This window comes from Sturnira hondurensis, unplaced genomic scaffold, assembly GCF_014824575.4.
Source record: "Sturnira hondurensis isolate 20B ecotype Veracruz unplaced genomic scaffold, ASM1482457v3 Scaffold0012012, whole genome shotgun sequence".
Classification (NCBI taxonomy): domain Eukaryota; kingdom Metazoa; phylum Chordata; class Mammalia; order Chiroptera; family Phyllostomidae; genus Sturnira; species Sturnira hondurensis.
The window spans coordinates 1779942-1804136 of NW_028084643.1; the positions used below are offsets into that span (position 1 = coordinate 1779942).

At 35.5% G+C, this 24195-nt stretch overlaps 1 protein-coding gene across 3 annotated transcripts; it reads right to left on the bottom strand.

Moving 5' to 3' along the window:
• Window positions 1–1451: 1451 nt before the first annotated feature.
• On the bottom strand, window positions 1452–24195 carry C9orf72 (C9orf72-SMCR8 complex subunit). 3 transcript variants are annotated; one of them, XM_037060631.1, is made up of 11 exons: window positions 24133–24194; window positions 19275–19762; window positions 18040–18099; window positions 15324–15419; window positions 14561–14625; window positions 13241–13313; window positions 10426–10542; window positions 7754–7989; window positions 4815–4872; window positions 3387–3496; window positions 1452–3281 (listed from the first exon to the last, which is right to left on the bottom strand). In XM_037060631.1, the coding sequence occupies exons 2-11, from the start codon at window positions 19716–19718 to the stop codon at window positions 3095–3097; spliced, it is 1446 nt and encodes a 481-aa protein (XP_036916526.1). In that variant the 5' UTR covers window positions 19719–19762; window positions 24133–24194; the 3' UTR covers window positions 1452–3094. The 3 variants fall into 3 exon arrangements, with proteins under 3 accessions (XP_036916526.1, XP_036916527.1, XP_036916528.1); XM_037060632.1 differs by lacking the exon at window positions 24133–24194 and adding an exon at window positions 24044–24062; XM_037060633.1 differs by lacking the exon at window positions 10426–10542 and having other exon boundaries at window positions 24133–24195.

Here is a 24195-nt window from a genome sequence, read left to right on the forward strand (position 1 = left end):
TCTGAAATCTACTTTGTCTGATATTAATAAGATCGCCATGTTGGCTTTATTTAGTGTTAGAATGGTATACCTTTTCCTATCCTTTTACTTTTGATGTTTGTTCTGTATTTTTATGATGAGTTTCTTGTTCACGGAATATAACTGGATACATTTTTAATCTAATCTGATAAATTTTGTTTTCACTGGGATGTTTAGAATATTTATATTTAAATACCTCTAAATATAACTGTTTAAGCAAAAATATAAATAAAGCATGGAGCTTATAACATATGTAGAAGGAAAATGTGAAGTCACAAGGCACAGAGATGAGAAGGGAGAAATGTTACCTAAGTATATTATAAGGTTCTTACACTATATATTTCTAGTATAGGACAAGTGCTATATCACTTTGTTATAACCCTAAAGCAATCATTAAAATAAGAAAGTTACAGCTAATGAGCCAGCAAGAGATAAAATGGAAACATAAATTTTGGTTTCTTCTTTGAGAATCTTAGCTATGCCATAAATCACTTCTTTTAAAGAAATCTTTCAACTCAACTGTTTATACATTTTTTTTCCTGGTGTAAAAAATGTCCAATCTTATTTGTTTCCCAGATATCTGGAAGGAATAACTTCAGTTTAGGTTATATTAATATCATTGTAGGAATTTTTAAAAAGTATTTATCCAACAATTATCTTGAAATATTAATATATAGATTTAAAAAAATCAGAATGCAATCCTAGAAATTAAGCAGACAGACTTTCTGTAAAAAAAAGAAAAAAATCATGATTCCAGTGAGGGGTGGAAAAATAATTTTCCTTCTACCTTCTAAGTTCTTTTGGCTGGACTAATAACCAAATTAAGATGAGGTAAATTAACATGAGAAAGTGACCAAATTTATTAGCCATGGACATATGGGGGCTCCATAAAAAACGAGATCCCAGAACACAGGCAGTTGAGGCTAATATGCTGTCTTGAGCTAAGGAGAAATTGGGTAGGGTGGTGGCTCAGGACTTCTAAGAGCAGGAAAACAACTCATATGAAGATGGGAAAGCAAATGTTTGTAAAGGTCTGCTGGGCCATCTTTAACTATGGGACACAGACCTGAATCAAAAGGGCCTTGCTAGGTTCCTCCTGGCTTACCCCACTTAGTTCATATGAAACTGAGGTTCATTACGATGACATCTCCCTCACTGGTGCAGGTTCTCTTAATTTTGGGGGGCAGTTAGGAGGATGGTCAAAGATTCTTTGAGTCTTTTTTTTTTCTTAAAAATACTCAGCTTAAAATAATCAAGATCCCCAAAGGCCTGTTTTGGGGTGGCAAACTGTTTCCCATCACCAGCATTAAATAAAATTTTACACATATTTTTTATTAAAAAAAAGGTTAGACTCCATATGACTGTTATGAACATGAAACCAGTCTTTCAATATCATAGCATTGTTTTTCTAAACAAATAATCATGAGACAAAATTTCAAAGATATTTTATTCAAAATTCTCCTCCTAGGAGAAAATACATGTAGCAATATTTACACATGCTTTAATAACTTATTTCACTGTACAACTTGCATTCTGTATAACAATATAATAAACCAGCAAAAAAGAAAAAATATGTCTGTACTTAAATAATCTATCATTAAACACACACACACACACACACACACACACACACACACACTGAGTACAGGGTACAAAGAGGTGGTATGTGTATATCTTTTCATGCCTGAGCTGTAGAGCGTCAGTCACCTAGTTCCGTGTAGGTGAAAATCAAGAGGTCTACATCTTTCTTGCTAGAGATGTGAAAGGCTATCAGGACTTTTGAGAACAGAACATATTCTTGGGTGACTTTGGGTCAGGGCAGAGGAGCTCTATCACTTTTATCCCTTATAAATATTTTTCCCTTTTGTGTTACTTCCACAGTCTTAGATTAAAAAAAACATTATGTTCACATATACTACTACTATGTCAACACTGTTCTAGCACACAATTATGTTAATCAGTTATTTTATAGCCAGCAAAATGGTCCAAGCATATTAAGAAAACTTTGGCAGTTCTGCCAAAGTAACACCTAGTAAACAACACATCAGTAAAGTTTCTCCTGCTATTCCTCATATGTTGTAGGCAAAGACACGCAGCAACCAACTATAAAAATATGTGCAGAAATATAAAAGATATTATTCTCTATTCCCAAAAAGAGATAACTAGCATATTCTCTATTTAATAATCTTAGAGTTACAATGATTGCCAAGTGAAGGTAAGACTCTATGAGAAGAAAATAAGATGACAATGACTGACTACTGAAATCCAAACTTCTTCCAAGTAATTATATTTTTCCAAGGAAACAAAAGACACAAGAGGTACACTTTTCCACTTGTCTCAAAAATAATGAAAATTAAGTTATATAGTTGTCAAGAACTACTGAAACAAATCCAATTCCCTACATAGTTTTTTGACAAGAGCTTAACAGACAAAAGCCAACTGAGGTTCATCGGAATCGGGACTAAACACACTGACATTTCTATACAGACAGAATAGGAATAACTAAGTCTATAGCACAGGCTCTAATTACTAATTTTAACTAAACATCTGCTAGAACAGTATTTCCTAAAACTTACCCTAGGTTCAAGTTAACTTCCTGTATATGGAACTGAAATGAGTTAGATGCTCTAATTTCCAGCTGACTGCAACCAATTACAGTTATTTCATATTCCGAGAAACACCAAAAACGGAAAGTCAACTAGTATTACGTCTTCGGAAGCTAACAAAAATTTCACTTTGATACGTGTAAACCATGAAGCCTAAGTTTCACAAAACAGTAGTTTTGGTCAAGATTCTATCCTATTATTACATCTTTTTAAAGATAGCAATATTTATTACAATTGTAAACATAAGTCTGTATCCCAAGTGAGCACAAGTAGGAAAAGATCCATTCGTTGCTAATGATGCACCTGACAGCCCTTGCGGACTCCTTGTGACAGCTGTAGTGTAGCTAAGTGTAACTCCACTGCTGGGTAGAGCTCTGGGGAACCGTCCCAGGGATTGACGTGTGCCATCCCACTGAGCTCCTTTAGCAGCAATCATGACTGTGACAAAATATATTTAGGAAGTTACACATTTAAAAAGTCATTAGAACATCTCGTTCTTGTACACTAGTATAGAAAGATCTTCCAAAGATAAAGGAGTGTAGGCCTGGTTTAATTTTCTCAGCTAGAGCCATTATTATGTTAAGATCGCCCTCTGCTGTTAAATCAAGGTCTATCTTCAGGTTCCGAAGAGATTTAAACGGCTTCTTCCCCTTCTGCCTACAAATAAAAAAAATACATACATGTAACATAGAAAATGTCCAAAGGGAAGAAAACAAAACAAAATAATGTGCAAAGGTTTGTCTTCCATATAGTTTTACTCACGTATCATCTTCTATATATTTTACTAGCGTCAAGGCTTTTCTGTGAAGGACAAGAAGAAACTGTGCAAGGAAAGTACTCCTGAGAGATAAACCAGGTTTCAAATGAAAGACCTACAGGAAAACAAAATATTTTAAAAAATATTTTGCTTTCATTCTACTTATACCACGTTTTAATCACAGCATTAACAGCACCTGGAAGGTAACAAACATTACAGGAATTCCCCTCAATCATTTCTATTGGTGTCTCCTAACAGGCTGGAGTATGACATAAGTACTAAGCCTGGGAAGAGCCTGACAGTATTTCATATTTAAAAGTTAGCATTTTGCATTCTTCCTAAGAATATATGCATATCTATTTAATTAAAAATCACAATTACAAGTTACTTCCAGTTGTGTTACTCAAGTTTTTTTGCCTACATCTTCAAATGAAGTTCCCAGAAGCTGAGCCATGCTTAGATCGTGATTCTGAGATATCCACATCCCTCTAGTTCTCTTGCTCTGGAAGGGAGGAGGGTGGCGCGGGAGAGGGTGCAGGCTTAGCGGTAGAAGGGTTTTATTTCAGATTGAGAAGCACAGAATTACATGACTACCTATTATCCTTGAACTTAAAATATCACAGACCACACAGCCCTGGATGTTGACTATGTGCTAACCACTGTATCAATACTTTATTCACTCATCATATTGTACATACAAGATCTTTGAAAAGGGCAAATTCCTGTTTGTGAAAAACCTTTGGACACCTAAAAGTTACTGAGCTGGACAGAGCCCAAATCCAGGCCAGAATCCCTTGTCCACCAAACACACACCCACAGGCTGTGTTCATGTATTTTAATGTCCTTACTATAAATATTATTAAGAAGCCCCTCTTCAAAAAAATTCTAGTTAACCTAAGGAACTCATTATTCAGAGCCACATCTATGACAATGTTTCTTGACCTCAGTCTCAGAATACTATGACAAAGCTCTATTATATTAAGAAATAAGTCCCATATAATCTATAATTTTCTTCAAATTAAGCAGATTTTTTCCCCAAAAGGAGGCAATTAAGATGCTATCACAGAGGTATAGGATTTAAAGTCATTTTTGACTCAATTAAGGCAATAAAAAACATTTATTCACACTCTCCCTTCACCCTCCCCCAAAGAAAACACTGTAAGTTACAGGTTAGTGCTCAGAATTAAAACATTTATTATTTGAACTGGGGAATGATACATCTTTAATTGTTAATATTTATATGACTACACATTAACAATGCAAAAGAAAAACCATTTAGACACTTTAAGAAAGACCAAAGACACTACAAAAAGATGATGACTCAGTTCTATGATGTTATATATATAGAGAGTACAGCCATTGTAGGATATACTAAAAAACAAACAAACATCAATCATATCATTCACTACAAAAGTCTCAGGTTTAATATTTACCTGATCCAGGAAGGCTTTTACTAGCGTGTCTCTGTGTAAGACATCTTGAAAAATATTCCTATGAAGAAAATAGTCCAAATGTTGAGATGGCTGCACAATGCTACTTTCCATAATCCTATACTCTAATCAATAAGTTAAAATTTTTTGAAATGGCATATTATATATAATCATTTTTTATAAAAACCAGATGTACGTATTTGAAGATACAAAATATATATTTTAACTCAAGACCTTTGTTTATTACTGTAGTTTATCAGACCACTATGTGATCATTTTTCTCTTAAAGATACAAGCAGTCCCAAGATTGATATATAATATCTATCAACCTATTTTAGTACCCTCAGCTTACAAAAAAATGTTGAGAGCCAATTCCTGACATCTCAAAAATAAAACAGTGATAAAAAGACATATACCACTAACACCAAAAGCCAGAACAAAAAAGGATAAACTTATGGACAATAACTTCTAGAGAACATTTTAAGATGAAAAGAGAGAAAAGGACAAATGCTAAGAATCACTTGAGTGGGAATAAGGAACACAGCTAGATGGCTATCTGGATATTTCAACCACCGGGTTCTGCATCAACAAGTCCATCATCTGGCAAGAAACACGAAACAGCTGGCGCTCTAAAAAAGTACTACCTCCCATGACAACGAGAGAAAGAAGTCAAGATGTAATGCACACTCGAGAGAACATGGATCTAACATACCACCTCGGATATAGTAGATGCTCATAAAAAAGAATCCTCTTTTCCCGGGTCCCAGGTTCCAGGTCTCTTTGAGCTTTTCTCTTCTTCCTCTCCTCTCCTTGCCTTCTACTTTCCTAAATAATTTCCTGAGATGCTAGGCTATACTCAAGTCAAAGGGGTAATGTAACATTTAATAAGATGAGCAATTTTTAACTGGAAGTAGTGGCTGAGAGGAGTGACAGGAAAGAGCTGTATGCAGAGGTACATAGGAAAGTACCTAAATTTCCTAGTTCTACGAGAAGGGTATATCAAACAACAGAAGGAAACCCAAAGTGGGGTGGAGCGTGGAAAACATCATTTCTTGATTGCTAGGTGTCCAATTAATACGGACACTGACAGCAGCCTCCTCTAGCTTTGGAGAGAGAATAAGACTATTCATTTAAGTCCACCGTTCTGAACATACCTGTTTCTCTCAATGAATATCCTGGGCACAGTGAATCAGATGAAGCAAAGTGTTTAAAAATATTTCCAGTGACTGATTTTTCATTTGTTATTGGCAGTGACTGAAATTATTTTTTAAATTAAAAAGTATCTTAAAAATAAATATTGTTTAAAATAAACTAAAAAGTAAAATATCTCTAAAATACATAAAATTTAACAATATACAATCTAGTGTCTAAAAATTTATTTGGACAGTTTTATGATAAAAAAATTTACTTAGAGCTAGCAAAACATTTTATCGTAATGTTATTTTGTTATGATTAGCAAAACAAGAACAGCTGGCTGATCATAGTTTGTCAAATCAGTGAAGCAAACATAACTGGTTAAAATGAGTAAGAAATGTTAAAGTATACACATATTTTCCAAATAAAATACTAGAGGATTGTAAACTCATTCTAAAGTTCAACAAATTCCCCCAAAATAGCTCCGAAGCACCTAATAAAAAAGAAAAAAAATACTAAATACTTTAGGAAAGAAGAAAATATTTGAAGGAACAGATTAATTCTGAGAATTTATTCGTATGTACCAAAATTAACAATACTGTATATGAAAACTTTGTGACCTGGAGTTCTATTCGACCAATTCACATTCTAAACCAATTTCCCTAAAGCTTTCTAAGGAATCAACAAGAACACTGGAGAGGCAGGGAAAGAGAGTTCTAATGAAGTCATCCTTCTGCACCTGAACAAGAGGCTAGGGACGCCTTGGACATGGAGTTCTTTTTCTATGTTTTCAGTCAACACCCTCTGTGTGATGACTGGGGCTCCGCATGTCTGTTGCCTCAGCTCACAACCTTTCTCAGAAACACAGGCTGCTTACTCCAACTGTGCTGTTCACTTGTATACTCACACCTGTAATATTCTAGTAACATTTATTGAGCACATTCTATGTGCCAGGCACTTTAAATTATTTAGAGAAGGTCATCACAGTATACTACAAATGTTTTCCTGATTTCAGAACATCCTTTAACTGTTTCCTTAGGGTTTTATAATTCAGATTTATCATTTTTTCCCCTAATTGGGCCCACACTGAATATTTTATCATCATTACTTTTATTTTTTTTAATTGACTGATCAGACTTTATGGTAAGGAACAAATACCACAGTATAAAATGCAAAGTAAAAGAATGCTGTATTAATATTTTTAACAGTTTTGTTGTATTTTATAGTCCTATATCAAGAAGGAAAAGACTCAGAATTACTCTTTGGTTTACTCAATACACTTTAAAAAAAAACGATTTATTGAGTGTGAGAGAGAAAAACATCGATCTGTTGTCTCACTTATTTATGCATTCTTTTGGCTGATTCTTTTATGTTCCCTGACCTGAGATCAAACCTGAAATCTTGGTGTATCATGACGATGCTCTAATCAACTGAGCTACCAGGCCAGGGCCTGAATCGCTTTTTGGTGACTCATATACATTAGGCTACAAGCAATGTCAGAGCTGGGCTATCTGGCCACTACTGACCTTAGTACCTGGTACTGTGCCTAGGAGGGCAATATATATTTGGTAAATAAATATTTAAATATTTATTTTTAACAACTAACCTATCTTATGGGAAACGCAATTATAGTAGGAAAATAGACATTCAAGAAAAAAATGCTTGATTAACCAAATTATTTCTTCAGACATAATTCTCCTAGAATGTTTCTTTTTAAACACAGACCCATTTGTTTTGTTCTTACTCATAAAAGATACAATTTCATAATATTGCTTAATGACAATATCAAAAGGCAGGGCATTACTTACAAATCAGGAGTGAAGTTTTCGTCTGTGTAGATGAAAGACTCCTGAGCCATGTCTTCTTCTGAAGTGGCTCTCCAGAAGGCTGTCAGCTCTGACCTCATGTATCTACGCTGATTATAAATGTGTTCGTGACAGGGCGGCATCTGCTTGACGGTGTTCACATCCACATCTATGTGTGTGCTGGGATAGGGGGCATACATAACTTGCCGAAAAGGTAGCACAAAGCTTCCAGTGGAATCCTGTGATATTGAAAGGAAAACTGTCTTATATGCCAAAAGATATACAGACTTCTTTTTTATCCTCACCTGAGGACATTTTTTCATTGCTTTTATAAAGGATGGGAGAGAGAGAAACGTTGATATGGGAGAGAAATATCACTTGGTTGCCTCCCACATGCACCTGGACCGAGGACTTAACTTCGGTATGTGCCCTGACTGGGTTTTGAAGCCATGACCTTTTGGTTATGGGACGACCCTTCAACCAATTGAACCATGCTGACCAGGGCAAGAATTATTTTTTAAATTAAAAAAGAAAAACTGCCTTTGATTTAGCAAATCCATCTCTAGGAATTTATACTTGGATATTAATCATGATTGTGTGCAAAATGTTGAGGATAGAAACAACCTTAAGCATCCAAAAAGTGATTAAAATTAAGCTGCTCAAGTTTATGTGTTCATTTTGAAAGATATTCACAATATATTGTGATCAAAGCAGTTTGGAACATGCTTTGTTCTATATTCTTTGTTTGGAATATAATAAAAAATATTTTTAATTGGGGAAAAAAATACACAGAAGAAAAAAAAGACCAAAAGCATACATGCCAAATAATAATAGTGGTTATTCAATGGATTGTGAGATTACAAGTAACTTTTTCTTCCTCTTGACTATTCATGTTCTTTTAAATTTCAAATGTGTATTTTTGTAATAAGTAAAAAATGCACTTCTTTCTCGGTGTAGTCAGTTGGGTTGCCGTGGAACAAGGATACACCGTGTATAAAGCACTATTATATGACTGAAGAGAACAGAAGACAAAGGCTGTTTTCATTTTTTCACTCTTACAATGCTGTGATGATCATCTTTCTAAGTAAATATTCTGCATATATAATTGCTTCCTTAGGATGAATTTCCAGAGGTAGAAATACCAATTTAAATCTTTAAACATTTGTAAGGCTCTTGATACATAATATCAAAGCATTTCTGAAAGGCTATAGAATTTATAATTGCACGGAAAATTCTTAACATATTATCATTGAATCATAGTTTGAAATTTTCCTCTATGCATCCACTATAAGACCTTTCAAGGATAAAATCATATAATTAAATGAGAGGTTGCTGAGGAAATAAAAGTACTAAGTACCTTATGCCTTTGCTAGGAAGAAGTTCTAATTTTCAGATTTGTATAATTCAAGTTAGAAATGATTTCTGGCCCTGGCTGGTGTGCCTCAGCCGATTGAGCACCATCCTGCAGACTGAGAAGTTGCTGGTTCAATTCCCAGGCACAGCACATGCCTGGGTTGTGGGCTGGGTCCCCAGTTGGGGGCATGTGAGAGACAACTAATCAATATTCCTCTTGTACATCGATGTTTCTTTCCTTTTCTCCCTCCTTCCTCCTCTAAAAATGAATAAATAAAATATTTTTTAAAAAGAACTGATTTTCCTTAAAGAGTTTTGGCATATAAATATTAATATTTTGAGCTCACAGAAGGCACATTATTGAAAATGCAGAGCTGCCCTGGCTAGTGTAGCAGCTCAGTGGATTGAGCATGGGCCTGTGAACCAAAGAGTTGCTGGTTCCATTCCTCTTAAAGAGTTCAGGGCATATGCCTGGGTTGCAGGCCAGGACTCCAGTTGGGGGAGCATGAGAGGCAACCACACATTGGTGTGTCTCTCTTTCTCTTGTTCCCTCCCTTCTTCTCTGTCTAAAAATAAATAAATAAAATCTCTTAAAAAATTAAAAAGGAAAAAATGCAAAAGCTGAATATAATTTTTATTTGCAACATTTTTTAATATTTTTCTTTCATTTTGTTATGTTTACATCCTCAAGAAAGCATCCACTCTGACAGGATCACATAAGCAGTAGAAAATCTACATCTTTGTGTGTTTGATTATAGTCAAAATAATAATAGATGCAATAAAGTGAATAATTATCTTCCCCATAATTATTAAAAGTAATGACAATTTACATTTATGTTTTGTTCCTTCCAAAGTAAACTTAAGCAAACAAAACAAAAATGTAAAATGATTTTTCTAATACATACACAGAGGATTGATTAAATCTCACACACTTTTCTAGTCAGAAAGCAGCTTAAAATTTTTTCAATAAATGTGTATGGCACATAAACATATAATGGTAACACAAAAATTCAAATCTGTTGAGTAAAATAGAAATGTTCCTATTTCGGGTATACAAACAAATTCAAGCACATATTAAAAGAAAATTGTAAGGCCAGATAGACAGCTACAGGAAACCAAAGAGAAACACAAAGAAAGATATTCTGTGATAGTTCACGGATACCAACCATAAATCCATAAGGCATATACTCTGTGCTTAGATCTGCGTAAAGGAAGTCAGCCCCTTGGCACGTAAGCCTGAGAAAAATTTAATACTAATGTTCAAAATACACTTACAAAAAGTCTCAAAAATTGGTTTCACCTGTGACAAACGTACACTATACCTTTAGCAGGCCCTGGACAAAGAGCCCTGACTCATATTTAAATGATGATTCTGCTTCACATAATCGGGAGCATTTTCTCTCTGCTGGAGTCAGAAAAAGGCATAATGTTTTTACTATCTGTAAAAGAAAAGATTTTAGCATTAAAATGTAATGTAAAAAATATTATTGGTTTGTTTTATCAAAGAAATTGTAATAGAAATTTTAATTGTTTTTGCCAATAAAATACATCCTGAGAAATAAGTATTCCTTAGTCACCCAGAATAGTCCATGGGCTATAACAGTTGTGGGTAAGAGAGGAATTCTATGGTCAAATAAGTTTGGGAAATGTTCGTAAGCTTACAGTATAGTGTATCTCAAAACTTTTAACATTCGAATACATGTTGTGACTCTGCCAGTGACTGATCTAAAGTTACTTATCCAAGAGGTCCTTATTTCAGCAGGAAGTAATGACCTCGTTGAGTTACTGTCTTATAGCTTCACCTAGCAGCAAGTGCTTCACAAACAAACAAACAAACAAACAATTCGGGACAAGAAATTTAAATGCAGTAAAATTAGACAGAATTATGGCTTTTAATAGTTCTATATGTGAAATCCCATTACAATGAATATCAAGAATTGTCCAAATCCTTTAAGAGAACATGAATTAATTCCCTCATATTCTATTTAAAATAAGTGAGCCACTGTTTGAAGTGAACCATAGAAAACTATGGTTCTAATAGAATTTGATCTATGGATTTATTAAGGAAACAAAAAAGCCATTGAAAGAGAGCAGAATTTGCCATCCCCAAATATGCCTTTTTGACATAGGATTATTTTAGGCTGATTATTTTTAAGAAGCAGCAGACACAGGGGAAACCCTGCAAGTTACCGTTTTGTAAGACACATTTACATTTATAAGGAAAATCTGCATCAAGAGAAGAACAACATAATCTCTAGAAAGCTCATCAACTGATAGGCAAGGCCGACCTAATTGTTCCCTTATCCTGTAATTCCCTATCAAAATCTCCTTTGGTCATTAGCTGAAGACGTGTTAGGTAAAAGCTTGTGCTGTTTTTTGAGGTACTCAGCTTTCGTGCATAACTCCCACTTACGTGCAGGTATGTATGTTATTAAACTTGTTTTCTCCTGTTAATTAATCTGCCTAATTACAAGGAGAGGGAACATTAATTTTCCAAAAACCTAGAAGGAGAGGGAACATTAATTTTCCTTCTCTACACCATGTAACTGCATTGGAATTCAGACTATATTTAGAGGTTTTGTATTAAAGCAGTGGTTTACAATGTAGAACAGTGGCAACCTTTTTCTCAAATTAATAAGGTCCATGTGATAGGGGACTCAAGAGTTGGAAAATTTTAGTTTAAGGTAAAAAACTGTAAGTGTAGCAAGTAATGTATACGTTAAAGCTTTTTTAAAAAAAAAAAACAACTACAGATAAGGCCCATCTGGCTTCTGGGAAAAGAGCCGACCTCCTGGGGCACTGCTAAAGATTACAGCCTGGGGACAAGTGGAGGCATCTGGGCCTTTGTATTTCAGGGAGGGACAGATGACCACCCACCCCTGGGAACAGCTAACTGCCTAGGACAGGAATGTTGCAGTTTTTCTACCCAATCCTCCCTGAATTTCAAAACCCTTCACCACACCTTGTTTATTCCCTGTTATAAAAAGTCTGGCCTAGAAAGAGAAGACAAGATGGTCTGTTAGGTATGAACCCACCATCTTCTCAGATCTCCAGCCATCTGAATAAAGCGCCCATAAAGATTCAATCGCTGTCATTGCTTATTGGGTTTGGTAGTGACAGGCAGCCTGAATGCCGGTGTATTTTCTGGTTTCAAAAGGGAAGCTATTAAGCCAGAAGACAATGTGGGATGAGAAAATGTTTTAAAAACACACAGTCCCTACCACAGAGTGTCTCTTCCTCAAGAAGTAATTAAAAAGTCTCTCTGTGAGACTGGAAGACTTTGGGGGATGCAGATGGAAAGCTGCTTTCTTGGAGTAACAGAAATAACATCACTAATCATTAGATGCAGCATAATCATAGAAGTAAACTTGTACACAAATGGTTGTATTAGAAATATAATTTTGGTAAATTAAGGCTCATGTAAATATATAGGGAAGCTTATTACAGAAAAAAAGGAAAATATTTGTCAAGCAAATAATTATTCCTAACATATCTCTTATGTAAAACTTAAAAAAAAGATTTGCTTAAATTGCTAGATATGTATACTTATCCTTCTAATTAGTGATCAGTGAGGAAAAGTACAAAATTCCTTAAGTTTGTTGCCTGCTTTAAAAGTTTAACTGCTCATTAATTCTTTACTAACTCATGTAGCATGAAGGAAGTGGTCACAAACATCACTGAATAAAATATACCCTGCACTGACCACTTATGGTAAATAGGTCCCAAACAGGGACAGATTTAGGGGGAAAAAAACAAGAAAATGAAATCGAGGTGATCAGATAAAATTTCATTGGAATTTATATGAAAAGTACATAGCCACCTTCATATTTATTAAAGGTAACATCAATAAATAAAAGACGATTTAAAAAATATCTAATTTTAAAATATTCTGAAAAACATTTATAAAATACTGAAACCATTATTTATGAATTATCAAAATGTAACAGATAAGTGACTTCCTATTCAGTTTATTCCAAACTCCTTTTTGCTTAGGGTGTCATAGTAATTTGGTCAGATTATATTTCCTCCTTACACTATTAGTTCATTGTGACCTCAACCTAACTTTTAAATTACAATCCATGACATGTCAGCAGTATTCAAAAATCAGATTATTTGCTGGGTTACAAAATAAATTACCTTATTTACTTTCTCTGCACTGCTACCTACTACGACAGAACAGCCACAGGTTTGCAGGTGTGAGCTAATGGCACTGTGAATTGAAGAAAAAAAATTAAAACAATTTTACAAACTTAAAAAAAAGGCAAGTGAGCTTCAGGTAATTTAGAGTAACTTTACATGAAGAACATAAAAGCTACAAAAGTGTAATGTCACCTTTATTTCTACATGCCTTTCACAGATATTCTCTCATTTGAACCTTAAAACCACCCATTTAGTAAAAGTATCACCGTTTTATAGAGGAAGAAACTGCAGTGTTGAAAGAGATTGATTTATGCAAAGCCAAAGAGGATTTAAAAATACTGCTAAGAGTGGCTGATGCTGAACAGAATCAGGACTAATGCTTCTGATTCAAGCCATTTAAGGCTTCTAAGCTAGCCACACCCTTGCCTCTCCAGTTCCATCAAAGGCCTAAAGGAAAGTGACTATGGGGCATAACAGCACAAGCCTTATTCTTTCACTCGGTTTTAAAAAATAAAATTTCATGGTAACCTGCGATTGTAAAGAAACACATTGTAAACACATTGTTTCATACTCTGCATTGTAAAGCAGAGTATGAAACTCTAAATGTAGAGACAGCACTTAGATTGGGGACTAACATGTAGGCACTCAATAAATACTGGCCATTATTATTTTCCTTAGAAGAAATAAAAATAGCAAACATTAGCTATTAGCTACTGTTATGTGCTTACATGTGCCAGGCACTATTTTAAATTTTAAATTTGATTTACTTCATTCAGCACTTAGAACAATCCCATAAAGAAGTACTATTTTTATTTCCATTTTACAGATGAGGAAATGGAGGCACATGAAGCTCAGGTAGCTTGTCAGGGTTACACAGCAGTAACCCAGCAAATCCGGTTTTAGGACCCATACCTTTAAGTACTAAAGTCTACTGTATGATGGAGTGGATCAGGACAAATAGAAATAATTTTCTTTTCTAGTCCCAAATAACTCAAGGGCATCCACAATGTACCTTATTTTGAAAGGATTCTTAGTTTCAGCTTTAATGAGAAGTAAAACAAGAAACCAGAACCAAACAAGAGACCAAGATCTCTTGTCTGGGTGCTGTGGAAACTCAGCTTCTTTAAATATTAAAAAAAAGGAGTAACCTCAAATATATCACAGATATGTAATAAATGAAAAAATAACACAAAGCTAAGTAATAGTTCAAATGTGCAATGTTTTCCCCAGAATAATGTGGAGTAGCCATGTCACAGGTGAGCATAAGATTTGTATCTTGCTTCTTTTAGCTTTTATGAAAAGAAACAAAATTCTTACTTGAGAAGAAAGCCTTCATGACAACTATCACCGATATCATCATCATTGAAAACTGTATCAGCAATCTAAAATGCACCAAAAAAATTATGCTGGCATAACATCATATTGAAAAAACATTTTTAATACACAAGTATTCTGAAATCTAGGTTCAATGTAACACATTACCCTCATTTCTAAGCATCAAGAATCCCCATAAAACAATCTCTGTGCATAAGCTTTTAGAAGAACAAATGCAAAGGCTCGTCAGGCAGGTTAAGCAACAATTTTTACAAGAACAACTTCCTCTTCTGAGCTGTCAGAATCAGGAAGCAAATCTTAATGACAAAAATGACAGACAACAACAAGAGCAGTTTCCTAAAGACTTCTCCATGCATGCATAGTGTGTGACTCAAAATGTTCTCAACAAATGATTAGGGAAAACTATGTTAGTGAATATGAATAAACTTCCATTTGTATACTGTTTTGTTACCAAAAGTATTGAATTAAAACACTGATTACTTCTATAAGGTCTGAAATTCTCCCAATTTTAAGAAATATAAAAGAGGCCAAGTAAATCTTAATGTAATCATAATTATCACTGACCAAAAAGCCTCTATAATTGCAAGTGTTTTTGTTGAAGTGCCTAATACTTCATACAGATAGTATATATGACAAAAAATGCATACTACTAAAATGAGAATACTAGTAATATACATAAGAGTAATTTAACTCAAAAAATTGATAAAGCATACCACTGCCCCTATTTAATGAAATAAAAACTTACATCTATTTCTTCAGGAACACTGTGTGATTTCATAGATGAAAGCAGCTCCATTACAGGAATTACTTCTCCAGTAAGCATTGGAATAATACTCTGACCCTGCACAAAAAAGTAAAGTGAGCTGAAGAAAATAACATTAAGTTGGACAATAAAAAATTAAATAAAGAAAGCCAAAAATAATGACCTTTGACAGGAATACTGATAATTTGTTCAAATACAGCTCCAAACAAGTCTCCTACTCCAAAATATTTCTAAAGGATTTACATGCTGTTGAAAACTCATTTTTATTCTTCTGGAAATAATTTTCTTTAGTCAGAAACACTGGTTTATCATTTACTGTTCAATGCAATACTTAAATCATCATGCCAAATTTAGAAAGGATCTCCTTTTGAAATGTCTTATAAGATATATCCTATTAATTAAAGGTCATCAATGTGTTTTATATTTAAAAATGAGGAAAACGAGGGGTAAGATTCTGAAATCCTCAACAATTAACACAGTAGTAAAGCGTGAATCAATATTGAACCTTCACATTCATAAGCTTTAATTTACCCAAATGCAAATCAAAATCACCACTTATGTATATTTTAATAATCGATAAAACACAAGTTTCCCTTAGAGTTCTTTTAAGATAATACTTCTACTTTTAAAATAAATTCTCACCCCAGGATATGTTCATTAATTTTAGAGGGGGGGAAGGGGGGAGAGGGAGAGGGAAAGAGAGAGTAATAGAGAAAGAAACTACAATGAAAAAGAGACACACTGATGGAAGAGAGAAACAACGATTGGTTGCCTCCCAAACATGCCCTACTGAGGATAGAACCTGCAACCCAGGTAAGTGCCTTGACTGGGAATTGAACCCACACCGTTTGGGAACAGAATGATACTCCAACCAAGCCACACCAGCCAAAGCTTTAAAATAATTTTTAAATGCTTGTTTACAATTACAATCAATAATACTGAGAATCAACAAGAATGGTGACTGAAGCTATTGTATCTGCTTCCTTATACAGCAATTTTATCAGCTGTCACCTATAAGCATCCAGAGTGAGCACTGACTGAAGTTCTGTCATCCCCAAATAGTATTCACTGTCCAAAATGAAGTCACTGAAAGCACATCACGTGAGATTTGCAAGGACTCAATTATCAGGCAACTCCTTTTCATAAAGGATAATTGTCAAAAAACATCTTCCCTTAGGTTTAGGCATATATAGTAGTTCATACACATATCTGATATTTATCATCAAAAACAAATGAATATTCTTATTGAAACTTAACAAAAAAAATCCTACAAGGCTGAACATAGAAAGGCTGTAAAAAAATTCCTTAAGCTTCCTTTTCTCCTCAAACTTCTCTAACTTATACTTCTGAGGAGCATGTTTCCCCTCTAAGAACCTAGCTTTTCCTAAGTATACTTTCCTCATGACACAGAAGGGGTAGGACATCTTCCAGAGCCCTTGAAAGAGAGACAGAATTCATTAACAGTGGTATCTTTGTAAGAACAAGCTTCTGGTTTGAAAAACATCCTAGTAAAAGCAGAATTTTGTTAGGTCCTAAATTTCCTTATCTTGCAATAAATCTAATTAGTTCATAAGCAGAAATTGGCAAAAGTCAACCCATTCTTTGAGACCCAGTTTAATGAGCAAAAAGCAAAGGCTGGGCTTCCCTGGGTAAAGGAAAATATTTTCTTATAACTCTTAGACCTTTCCCCTAAATTACTTTCTCTGTCCTGGAAAGTTATTTACAAAAGTAGAGACATAAAAATATTATGAAGGAGGTCATTTTACAGGGTTTGTATTTTCCTTCATTAATATCCCTGTATTTCACAAACTTTTAGAAAAGTTTTTGTTAAAAAAAACAAACACTAGCATTCTGTCTCAGGCATGGTGAAGAGAACCAGAGAAAAGGCAATCTAGCCTTGACGTTTATACTGCAGTTTCAACAGGAACAAAGAAGGTGGTGGGGGTGGGGGAGCAATAGGAATAAAAGAAAATAACCCTTCCTCCATTGGAGGGTCTCTTTCAGAACTTCTCTGCCTTATGCTGAAATGGTTTGTACTTCATTTCCACAATGGAAGCCCAATCTTTGCAACTGTGCTTTTCAAACTCTGGTGCCTGCTCCCTAAGGGTATTCAAAGTCATGAGATAAACACAGCACAGTTTCCTAGAAACCTGGTGTTACAAGTAGCCTGATCAGTACTAAGGTGAGGAGTATCACTGGCAAATTATAATGAAAACAAATAAACATATCATAGAATAAAATGTAAATTGCATGCATTTTAAAGATAAAATTTCAAAGATATACTATGCTTAGGGCTATGCCTTCAACTATAGACTCCTTTGGAGTCCCCACTTTCCTCCTGTTAAAATTGCTTTTGTGCAAATGTTTAAGAAACTGCTTTAAAGAAAATCTCACATACAATTTTTAATTCTGACTATAAACATTACTCAAAACTTACTCTGTGTATACAGAAAAAAGGTAGCAAAATATTAATCAGTAGGTGCCATGACCATTAGATTTTACATTTAACTATTCAGGTCTAAGATAAGATACACAAGTTTTTATCCAGTTTATTCCGTAATTCTCCATAAAGGCTCTGCTGACTTTCGGGCTCTGTCAAAGTAATATGGCTTCAAGGCCCTAACAAAAGTGGCCCTGAGCCTCATACAGACACATGCTGTGTGCTGCAGTGCCTGACAGTATGCAATAGCCACCTTACCTGATCTTCCATTCTCTCTGTGCCTTCTAACACTATCTTCTGAACATTCTCTTGCCTTTCCTGAGCAAGAGAAAATTCATTAAAATAATTAAAATAAATAATATTTGATGCTTATTTATTTATTTATTTATTACAATAAAGTTAAATTGCAGCCATGTTCATGTGTAATTACGGAATAGCAGCCATGATCATGTGTAATTATTTTTCCCATTAGTTCATGGGAAAAATACGATCCACTTCAGGGTAGGAAAAAGGGGATGAGAAAATTAACTGAACAAATCCACGCTCTCCTAGACAATATAAAATAAAACCGCCACCACCCTTTTTTGAAGTTAAAAACTTAATTTAGCATAAAATAGTCAATGAATTATATGTATAGTTTCACAAAAATAATGGATTTCCATTTTCAAATTCACTAAGATCATGTTGAACCTGGAGAATATGGAGCTTCCTGATTTTAAATGATTTTCATATTAAGGCGGCTAGTCTGCAAACATAGTAAGAAACTACTCCTTTAAAAATACTATTTTTCCTTATTATCTAATAAAAGCCTCATAAAATTAATGACTGTTTAATGTGTTTCTATGTTAGTATCAAACTGCAAAGCAGAAAAGAGAAATAAATTTGTTCAGTTCTGCCAAAAGTATATGGAAATAATAGTATCAATATATTTTAAACTATAGGATTTAGGGAATAACAATAATTTCTTCTGCAAGAGGAATGAAATCAATAGAAGTATTTATGATACAAAAATGAAATGAAAGGAGTACTTCCTAAAAACCATTTGGTCCAATCTCCTCATTTTACCAATGTGGGAACTTGGCACAGTTAAAGGGATCACAGCTTCACGGCTGACTGCTTATGAAACTACTCTTTCGAAACGCACCCACACACAGCTGTGAGCGAAACAGTTGTGCAATGCTACCCACCCCCCAAAAAAGCTTTTAGAGTCAAAGGATCCCAAGACAAATATGGACTTTAAAACTTCCATTCCCTATTTACTCTAACCTTCAGTGTTTTATTTGTCATGTGGAGCTATCATCTCCTACCTTCCAGGATCATTATGAATATTACAGACATCAGACTAGATCTATCTGTATCTAATAGGGTGGATGCAAACAAGAGCTACTGCCTGAAATTAACTGTGTGTTATTCCTAAAATTAGATATACATATGTCAGAAGATAAACTTTCCATGGCTAAGTTCACCTGATTAATAAGCTCAAAACCACTCACCTTATGCATCCATATTCTTCCTTTCCGGATAATGTGTGTTAATCTATCAACACACACTCTGTGAAGTGGGAGGTAGAAGCTAAGTTCTGTCTGTGGAAGTATAATTGATAGTCCATAAGTGCTCCTATCCCCATTCCAGTTTCCATCAAAGATTAATGAAACAATAATTACTCCCTTTTCAGACAAGACAAAAAACTTGACATCTATAGCCCCACTCTCTGCATTTCGAAGGATTTCTCCATTTAGGGTGTGGTTGGCAAGAAAAGTTATTTCTCCATCGCTGAGAAGTACCTGTTCTGTCTTCGGAGCCCAAATGTGTCTTACTCTAGGACCAAGAATATTGTCCCAGTAAGCAAAGGTAGCTGCTAATAAAGGTGATTCACCACTTAAAGCAATCTCTGTCTTGGCAACAGCTGGAGATGGTGGAGGACAGAGAGCCGACATCACTATGTCCCAACTGTCATATTATCCAAATGCTCCAGAAATAACTAAACAAGGACAAATAAAATCAACGATTAGGTTCAACAATTTTAAACCCACCCATCAAAAACCCAAATAATTTTGGCACCTGCGGTTTTCTCCTCTTCAGTCAAAAAAGATTTGGAAGCATGTCTCCAACCAGGATAGAAACATTCCACTTGCATTGGGGGTACACAGGGTTTGCTGATGAAATTTTATGATGCATAGTAACTTGTCACTATGTGTCCATTATATTGAGAAATATACTTAGAAATCCCAAATAACAATGAACTAAAAAGAGCCTATTAACATTCAGAGGAAATAATTATAAATTAAAGCTCATCAAATACATCCCCACTGTTCCCAAATATTCAATCTACATGCAATTCTAATACAATCAGATATTTGGTTCCTAAAGCAGACCAACTAAATGAGAAAGGGGAGGGATCGGTTAGAGACACTGATGCTTACTGGGGGTTGAACTGTGTCCCCACCAAAATCTGTTCAAGCCCTCATCTCCAGTATCTGCAAGTGTGGCCTTATTTGAAAATAGGCATAATCAAGTTAAAACGGGATCATATGGATTAGGGAGAGTCCTAATCCAATGTCTGGTGTCCTTATAAAAAGAGAAAGATTTGAAGATACGGACATAGAGTGTAGAGGGCCACGTAAAGTTGGAGACTGAAATGAAAGCGATGCAGATACAAAGCAAAGAGTGCCAAGGACTGCTGGTAGCCAAAAGAAGCCAAGGAGGCAAGGAAGGATTCTTCCCTCCTGCCTTCAGAGGAGCAGGTCCCTGTTGACACCTTATTTCAGACTCCTAGTTTCTAGACTGTGAGAGAATAAATTTTTGTGTACTTTGTTATGGCAGTTCTACAAAACTAGCAAAACACCTGTCAGTAGGAATATCGTAAAAGCTACTAAAAGGGGAAAAAAATTGCCAAAACTCAGCAGTGTGGATTGGTAAGAAAAAATGATCAAACATCCTGTTATTCTCAATGAATTCTCTAGGTATCAGGGTACTAAAGGTCATTATAGGTGTTTAAAATGACACTGAAACACAAAGATAAAACATTTAATATGCTATTCAAGACAGCTGTACAGCATTTTATCACTACAAAGAGAGTTCTAAATAGCTGAAATAAAAAAGCTTCAGTTATGCAGAACATGTAGAGAACACCACAACTGGATGGGCCCTGTTCAAGCCTTTCAATCTACTGAGAAAACAGACACAGAAAGAAGAATGAATTCCCCAAGGTCACAGAGTGAGGCTAGAACTCAGGTCTCCTGTGTATCTTAACCTACTCAAATATATCACTCTGAGGGTGCATATTCAATTTGATGTTAGTGTAAAATGAATCATTTTTGTTTAACATTAAAATTGAGTATTTGTATTCAAAGACCAAATTTTTTTAAATGGCAATTTCTTAAGCAAATCTAAATTGTAAAATCCATTCATCAAAATTGTAAAAGATAGCAGTTATTAGCTGAAATGTGATATACCTATCTTTGCCTATATGATTGCTTCGGGAGAACACATTTGACCTATAACTAAATTCATGTCAAAGTAACCATTTTACTTAAAGGATTTTTTCTACATCTTGTCATGAGAGTTCAGACACTGAGGAAAAACAACTTCTATTTTTTGAGTATCAGGAGCACACTTTTATCATGACGTCAATACGTATATGTAGTTTGGTAAACTCTTTTAAGTAGATGCAGAAATGGTTTAACACAAAGACAGTTCTTATGTGTGTACCTTTTATTTTAGAAATTCATTTAGGGAATGTTTATTTTTTAATATGTTATATTACATTGTAAGTGGATATAAGCTTTATAGCTTGTTTAAGGTATTCACTGTTTTGGACACAATTTAGGCAGTCAGTTACAATGATAGAATATAAGAATGCAATTTGAATTAAAACTGTAATAATGCTACTGTCATCATTACCAACAGCAAACTGGAGGCCATGGAAATGAATTAAGTAAACACACAGGCATAAAACAGCACAGTAACATATTTTTCTTTTGCTCTTTTTTTATAAAAAAAGGTGGATAATCATAAAGGCAAGGTAGTAAGTCAAGCATATCATCATTGCACTGAAAATAAAAACATTTCCTAAAATTGAAATGAGCCCTGAGGCGAAATCTGGTTGGGTTATAGGAAAACTTTTTAACTGATAGTGAAATCAAACTATGATAGACTACTAATTACATTCAGTCTCACTGCTAGTATCATTAGAAAGAAAACAAAGGAGAAGGATCACGTTGATTGCTTAGTTTTAAATCCTGCCAAAAGAAATAACCTGAGAAATGAAATGTCACAGAGAAGTATAATTAGGAATTGTAAAAATGATCTAATACTTTTTAAAATCATCATTTTTGTGAACAAAATTCATATATACAAATGTGATTGAAAAAAATCAGTTCAAAACCAGAAGTCCTTTTTTTAATCTACGTATCTATTTATATACAGTGTTGGCTTCCCCAGAGGGTTATCAAACATTAGCCTTAAGAGTCTTTTGAAGGAAGCCAGGGTCCAAATTGGGTGATCCCATAGACAAAGTATAGCACTGATGAAAGGTACCCAATACACTTTCTGAAAATAGTCCAACATACGCAGATTATATTAACTATCATTTACTAAAACTGGCAGAGCAGCAGATCTGAAGCTCTGCTTTTTCTTAAACCTTTACTAAAAATCAGCCACCCCCTCTCTGACAGGTATTTAGAAAAATGGGTTGATTCACTGCAGTTGTAGATCAGTATTCAACTACAGTAAGACTCACACTTCTTGTAGTCATCCTTTCCGTGTATTGTCTCCCAGCCTCAAGGTGGTCCTAAATCAGTCCACTTTAGGAAACAGGGACTTGTCAGACAAACTCTACCCACAGTGAACTGCTTATAACACCAAAAAGTTTGTGACACTTTCTGAATTTTCATTAGGCAAGACTCAAGAGATGTTCAAGATATCACTATCAGGCCATCTCTCTCACAGCTTCAAATTTCTCAGATAATGAGCCCAAGGGCAGGCTTGAAAGGTAGATTTATGGGTTTTCTACTTCTTTGTCTGAAAGGAAAATTTTGGAGTGATAACAGAGTCAAATAAAGAGACTATTTTATCCACTTTAGAGTATTATGGGAAAAACCATCGTTAGCCTTTATGTAATTGTTCTCTAAAACAGGTTAGTGCCAGCTTACTACACAGTGCAATATGGTCTATAATTTTTCTCATTTTTTCATATGTATAAAGAGAACAGTCTTCATAAAGCAAATTCAACGAATTTTATTTCCTCAAAGAGTAGCAGGGTTTGGCTGAGGTGCTGGCAACAGTATTTACGTCAAATAACACCATGATATTTCAAGTATTTGGACTTCATATGACTAATCTCTGTTATAGTACATTTTTGCTTCTGTGGTGTTCCCATTAAGTTAACTTTTCCTAAGTCTGAGAAAAATCAAATCTAATACTACTTTCCAGATCCTTTTGTACAAGTCAAAAGCAACGCCAAAAGTATTGTGTCTTTTTCCTGTGCATCACAGGTCAGGAATGGTCTATTAGAATTGGAGTTTGTCCACTGGCCAAAATCAGGCTATTACTTGGCTAGAGACTAGCAATCTTCATTGTTTTTGATACGGCCACCTCTCTTTGGCAAGTGCCTCATCTCCTTCTCTGTCTCCTAAGTACAGAAGCCTGGAAAAGTTCACCATAGCCACTCAGACCCCGTGCAGCTGGACACAGCAGACCTATAATCAGTGCACTTCTTTCTGAAACTGAAACAGATACCATCAGCCAAGCAATGCCCAAGTCACAGTGGTCACTTCCCTTAAGTATGTGTAACTACGGAACTGTGAAACAATTAGGTCATGTCCCACAGAATGGAGCACAACCCAGCCTAGAACTGCTGCCAAAATTTTCGGTGCTGTGGGCGTGTTATATCCACACCACCCTCCCAAACAACATTATCTCCTCTCTGTCCCCAACTTGGACCGCAGCAGCTGTGCGCCGCTCGCCCTCTAACCTTCCACCGCCAGGCCTCTCCGTGCCCCAGGCTCCTTCCCGTAGAGCCTGCGCGCACAGCCGCGCATCCGAAGGGTCCCTCCGGGTCCCTGAGAAACAACCAGCTCGGGGTATGCGGTTTGGAAAGCGGCAAAAGGGCTCATTCCCAATCCCCCGATCTTTGCGCCGCCGCTAAGAGAAGACCCGGACCCGTATGCATGCAACTCCCGTATGCACTAGTCGCCAGACAGGGAAGCCCCACGCCCGGTTTCGGTTATGACGATAGGGGAAAAAAGAGGACAAGACGAACCTGGGGGAAGAGCCCCCCGCCGCCGCCCCTGTGCCGTCTGGAGACCGCGACCTCAAGAAGCCGCCGCCAGTCCGCCGCTTCTTACTCACCTACTCGCCACGCCTGCACCTCCCGCTGCCGCAGGCGCAGGGACCGCAACCGCAGCCCGCCCC